This window comes from Serinus canaria, unplaced genomic scaffold (assembly GCF_022539315.1).
Source record: "Serinus canaria isolate serCan28SL12 unplaced genomic scaffold, serCan2020 HiC_scaffold_132, whole genome shotgun sequence".
NCBI lineage: Eukaryota > Metazoa > Chordata > Aves > Passeriformes > Fringillidae > Serinus > Serinus canaria.
This window is the reverse complement of record NW_026108246.1, coordinates 5,541-11,733: the sequence shown is the minus strand read 5'-3', so window position 1 is coordinate 11,733 and position 6,193 is coordinate 5,541. Positions and strand designations below refer to the sequence as shown.

The 6,193-nt window shown below is 48.3% G+C and overlaps 1 protein-coding gene across 1 annotated transcript; it reads left to right on the top strand.

Annotated features, from left to right (window-relative positions):
- The first annotated feature begins 240 nt into the window (after positions 1-240).
- On the top strand, positions 241-1,089 carry LOC127061161 (ran GTPase-activating protein 1-like). Its single transcript, XM_050987699.1, has one exon. The coding sequence runs from the start codon at positions 241-243 to the stop codon at positions 1,054-1,056; it is 816 nt and encodes a 271-aa protein (XP_050843656.1). The 3' UTR covers positions 1,057-1,089.
- Positions 1,090-6,193: the final 5,104 nt, after the last annotated feature.

Below are 6,193 nucleotides of genomic sequence, written 5' to 3'. Positions count from 1 at the left end.
GTCAGGCGAGGCCCAGATCCACTAATTAATTAATTCCTAATTAATCTGACCCAGGGCAGGGTCAGATTAATTAGTGTCATGGTTTTAGACGGGGCACAATGCCACTGCTTCTATGAAAACACATCCACCCTGGTGTCTACTGTGAGATGTGTCCAGAAACAGAGCAAGCAAACTCCAACTTAGGAATAAAGGAAAGAAGACTTTATTAACACACACACACACACACACACAAAGAATAGAATGGAAATCAACAATCCTGGCATAACAGCACTGGCACAGGCCTTTGCTATCAACCCACTGCTGAAGGTGATAAACTTGAATGACAACACCTTCACAGAGAAAGGAGCTGTGGCCATGGCAGACACTCTGAAGGCACTTCGCCAGATTGAAGTGATCAACTTTGGGGACTGCCTGGTGCATTCCAAGGGTGCTGCTGCTATTGCTGATGCTGTTAAAGAAGGACTTCATAAATTAAAGGAACTGAATTTGTCTTTCTGTGAGATCAAGCGAGATGCTGCTCTAACAGTTGCTGAAGCTATTGAAGATAAGACAGAGCTGGAGAAGTTGGATCTCAATGGTAACTGTCTGGGAGAAGAGGTGTGTGAGCAGCTCCATGAGATCCTTGAAGGCTTCAATATGGCATCAGTGCTGGGATCTTTGAGTGATGATGAAGGGGAGGAGGATGATGAGGAGGAGGAGGAGGAAGAAGAGGAGGAGCAGCAGCAGCTGAAGGAGAGAGGAGCAGAAGAACAGGAGTCACTGACTCCTAAGAAGATAATTGATTCACAGGCTTCAACTCCAGTGCCATCTCCTCCTGTGGATGTTGCCACGTTCCTTGCTTTCCCCCCAAAACCGCAGTCTCTGCGTTACAATAGAAAGTTAGTCCATCCACAGCCGAAAAAAACCTGCTCCTCCGTTTATCTCCTCCCAAGTACATTCTTCTCATTATCTCCACTACTCCCTACTCACACAAACCTCTCATTTCACTTGTCCATTTCTTCTTGTTCTTATCTCTGTCCTCCGGGAGGATCAACGTTTGGAAGGTTTCCATCATGAGGGAAACAAAAGGGTTAAAATCATCTTTTATAGGTGCCGGACTCCCTTCTCACTTTTGGCCGACTTCCCAGGAGCTGTACGGCAGGTCTTATCTCTTTTCACTCCTTTCTCTCTCTCTAGGAAGCGGGGTGGGGGGGGGGGAATTGCTCCTCACTGCTTCCACCCCTCCATCCTTCCACTTCCCCCCCCCTCGGTCTCTCTCTCTCCAAGATCCAAGGCCGCCTCGTGGCCTTTTCCCCTGCCCCACCCGGCCTACAGCCGGAGGGGGAGAGAGAACTGACCTGATCCCTTTGCTGACCGACAAGCAAGAGAGCATCACTTCCTGGGAGTTCTACCTTTATACCCTGTGTTCTCAGAGGCGGAACCATCTCCTCATTGGCCCAAACAGGTGCCAATATTCACACCTGAGCCCCCACTGGGCTAACCACTGTCTCCAAAAAAAAAAAAAAAAAAACCACTTCCTTTCAAACCAGGACAATTAGGAATTTGTTTCCTCACTGAAAGAGGGATCAGGCATTGGAATCAGCTGCCCAGGGAGGTGGTGGGGTCATTGTCTGCAGAGGTGTCCAGCTGTGGCACCTGGGGACAGGTTTTTGGGGGTGGTTATGGTGGTCCTGGGGGGATTGGGTGGTCCTGAAGGTCTCTTCCAGCCTTGATGATTCTGTGACTCTGTAAAGCCAAACCCCAAACATTTGATGTGCTTTCATTTTTATTTTTTTCCCTAATTAAGTCCTCTCACAGCTTTTTGCCCCTTCTCAAAAGCATCTGAAAATGTGAGGAATTTAAATTTTCTGAAATGTGAATGATTTCAGTTTCCTAATCAAGCAGGAGTTGCTTTCTTTGGCAAAGAGGAATAGATAGGGAGGAAATTAAAAACGATGAAATAATTGTTCACTGCACAAATGGGATGTTCCATGGAAAATACCTGCAGAGTCACTGTGCTTTGGATGGTTGAATGTCAGGGCTCAGGGTCTGATTTGTGCCTGGGATACCAAGACTAGGTGGCGGGAGATTGCAGCAGGCTGCTTTTGTTTTTAAAGCACAAAAATGACTACACAATGTTCATAAATTGCACACAAGCTTTATTCTCATGAATAAAAAAAAATTTTTTTCTGTGAAAAAATGATGGCATTGCCCAGTAGCTGCCCGTGCTAATGGAAAACACTGGAAATTATCAATATTGCTTAACCTGAGACATTTGTGTGACAGAGCAAGTGCCAACACCTGCCTGGAGCCCCATTCTTCAGTGTGGTTTTGGTGATGGGGAGAAGATGCTCGGGTGAAACTCCTGTCAGGCTGAATCAGCACAGGGAAGGGGCTCTTGGCTCCTCTGGGTTCAGGGTGGTCTGAAAAACCAAAGAGGGAAAAGACCTCTCCTCTGCTGGGGGACTGCCCTGCTGATAAATCCTCTGCTGGGCATTTCACCTGGCCCTTACCCTGTTAAGGTCTGGCTGTTAAAATTATCGGAGAGATGCCTCTGCCCCAGTTAAGGTGCAAATGTGTTCAAGTCAATAATATGGATTATTATTTAGCAGCAAATGTGAAGGTGAGAGGGAGATAAGGAAAAGGAGCGTGGAGGAGGGGTGGGCTGGAAGAGAAAGAAAATGACAGAGAAACAGGCCAAGAAGGAAAAATATCACCACTCTGTGGATTCTGATGAAGTCCTGTTGATCCCCTTCCTCTGGCCCTCTTGGTGGCTGCAGGCTGCATCCCTTGAGAGGTGGAGAATCCAGGGAGCACAAGCTGTGCTCAAATAAATAAAAAGCCACAATAAGTAAATAAAAAACCCTCAAAAATGGAAAAACCCCACAATAATAATAAAATGGATAATAATAATAAAATGGATAATAATAATAATAATAGTAATAGAAATAATAGAAATAATAATAGAAATAATAATAATAATAATAATAATAATAATATAATAATAATAATAATAATAATAATAATAGAAAAACCCCACAAACCTGGGTTTGTGTCCATCATCTTTGGGGGGAACACCCAGGGATCCCCCAGGCTGGGGAGTTTCACACTGGCCTGGGCCATGGGACACCTGGGTGATGGATGGTGGATCAGGGACCTTCCCTGAGCCCTTGACACCTTCTGAGGGGCTGCAGGTGCCTCCCAGGTCAGGCTCAGGTGTACCTGAGCCCATCGTGGCCCAGCAGAGGTGAGGCCCTTCATGCTACCTGTGAGTGGCCCCGTGCTGCAGAGGGGAAATTCTGCGGTCAGAGTGCAAGGGAGGGCTGTGCCACGGTAAGATCAGCCCAGCCTGAGTCTCATCAGCCTCTCCCCTTAGCTGGGAGCCAGTCTGCAGCCCAGGCCCAGCACCTGGGAGCTGCTCTGTGCATCCCCAGCAGGGCAGAGGTTGTTGGAGCCACTGGCATCCCCAGCCCTGCCTTGCTCAGCCCTGGTGCAGTGTTTGACTCATTAATCAGAGCCCAGCCTCTCCCATTCCCTTCCAGACAGGTCCTCTCAGGTATGCTTTCCCCATGGTTCCAGCACTCCAACTCGCCACCTGTCCCCTGAGACACCCCCAATTTAGGGGCCCTTTCTTTCTGCAGGTCAGAAAATGAGACACAACCGCAGAGCACAAGCTGCTGCAGGCTCCCACAGCTCAGCACCCTCAGAAATAAAGGAAAACAATTCTTGTCTCATTTGCTTCTCCTGTGTTTTGCTGCTTTGGAATGTGTTTTGAGATTGTTTATCCAACAGGTGGTTGGATTTTTGTGAATTGTTTTTATTTAATAACCAATCACAGCCAGCTGTGTTAGACTCTGGAGACAGTCACCAGTTTTCATTATTATCTTTTTAACCTTCTGTCTGTATCCTTTCTCTACTCTTTAGTATGGTTTTAGTATAGAATTCTTTAATATAATATAGATCATAAAATAATAAATTGCCCTTCTGAGAGCATGGAGTCAGATTCATCAATTCCTCCTTCATCCTGGGAGCCCTGCAGAGGATTTTGGGAAAGCTGCAAAAGCCAGCACCCAAAATTAAGGGAAAAAAAAAAAAAAAAAGGCAGGGTGAGGAGCTGGTGCTGCAGTCCTCACACTGTCCCTGTGGTGTCCTGTGCAGCAGCAGAGCAGGGAAGAATTGATGATGAAAGCTGAAAGTGTAATAATAACGGAGCTTGCTTGTCACGTACAGAGCAAGAGACAAACACAGACTAATGAGAAACAGAGTGGCCTGGGAGGGAGGCAGGAACAATGCCTGTGCTATGGGGGGAAACATGAGAAAGGCAAATAAACTGCCAGCTGCAGGAGTTTATTGAGAGGGGAGGAAAAAACCCCAAACCAAACCATTTTGCAAACAATGACAGAGAAAGGCTGGGAGGATGTGCCAAGGGGAGAGTGACAGTGACATCTCCTTGGACAACGTGGATTTCACTGCTTCCCACTGGGCTGGGGCTGCAGGAGCCAAGCCAGGAGCTGGGTTGCCCAGCTGGAAGTTTGCATGGAAGCAGGCTCAAGCAGGCAAGCTCCACACCTGGCTGGCAGCTTACTGGGGTTGAAAAGCAGAATTATTCAGGGTGAGTTGCCTAAGGTGCAGGGGCACAGGACAGAGGGGAGTGATCAGAGTAATTTCAGGTGAGTGGCAGCTGAAGAGGTTGGCAACGTGAGGACTGAGAGCCAGTGATGGTCAGTGTGCAGTTCCTGTGCTTTAAAAGACAAAATTCTTGGTGCCCTCTTCCCACGTGGCCCCTTCCTCCAGCTGTGAACACTTTGTAGTACTAAGGGAAATAATAAAAAGGGGGATTCATTGTGTCTCTATCAACAAAAGCTCCATCAATTCCTTATTGCTTTCCACAATCTCAGCACATATCCCCAGTTTCCTCAAATATCTGCTTTTCACTTACCTGGAAGGCATCTCCTGAGCTGAACTCCTCCCCATGGCACAGCCATGGCTCCCCGTGTGCTGCTCCCTCCTCCCTCTGTCCCTCCCCTGTTTTCTGCTCAGAGCTGCCCTTCCCACCACTTGTCCAACACATTTCTTAGCTATCTCTGTCCAAAAGCCACAGCCAGGAGGGTGCAGTGTGTCCTCAAAGGACACTGCTCTCAGCTGCTCTGCTCTCACCTCTGCCCTGTCAGGTTGTTTTCACCCCCACAGCCCTTGTCCATTTGCTCTCCCTGTGAATACCCTCAGGCAGGAAACCATGAGCAGATGGACTCCCTGACCTCCTCCAGAAAGTTACAGCTGTGTGTAGGGTGCACGAGTCAGGGAAGGTTTATTTATCCTGCTTTGCTGTAGGATTTTTTTTCCTTTTTTTTTCTCCTTTTTCCTTGTGGTGAAAGATTTCTTTACACCTGGAGGGAGAAATCATCTCCCCATGCTGCTTTCTCCACCTGGTGATTGCATTTTCATTTAGTACCTGCTAACAGGAGGAAATCTGTATTTCCAGGACCAAGCACTGACAGAAAATGCTTCTTCAGGCCTTCAGCTGGAGTGAGATCCCACACCAAGGAGGGGGAGGAGACATCCCTTTTTTGGGGGGGTGAAAAGCAAAAAAAAAAGCCCCCGAGGGAGCTCTTTTCCATCCAGCTAGTGGAAACAAGGTGCAGGCCAGGTGTGGGGCTGGTCAGGAGCCAGGCAGTGCTGCCTGCACAGATGCAGAAGGGCAGACTTTGGAATTATCCCAGCCAGCTTTGTGGGGCACAGCAGCCAGAGCAGAGAGGGTGGAAAAGCCAGGGACAGAGGGGGCACAGCCAGCCAAAGCCACGTTTGCAAAGCATCCATAGGGAAAAGGGTAAGAAGCAGTCCTCAGGAAGGGTCCTAGCTGTGAAAAGTGTTGGAGTTGGGAACGGAAAAGTCTCGTCTCTCCTGCTGTTCAGACACAATGGGGGAAGGGAAATGGGGCCTTGCACATTCACTGCGGAAAAACAGCAGTGCATCGGGCAAGTTTCTGATTGCTTCATCAATTTCTTCCTCTAATGGAAACAGCATGCCTGGCCCTGGGTTTTGGCTAGCTGCTGGGAGTGACAGGGCTGTGGGATCACCCCACAGAGCCAGCCTCCCCTGCTGCTGCACAGGGATGCTCTCCTTGCACTTATCCACAGCAAAGACAGAAATTAAACCTTTTAACGCTCTCTCCCCACTGCTGTCCCTCCTTGGGAGTCAGACCAAGCTGCTCCCC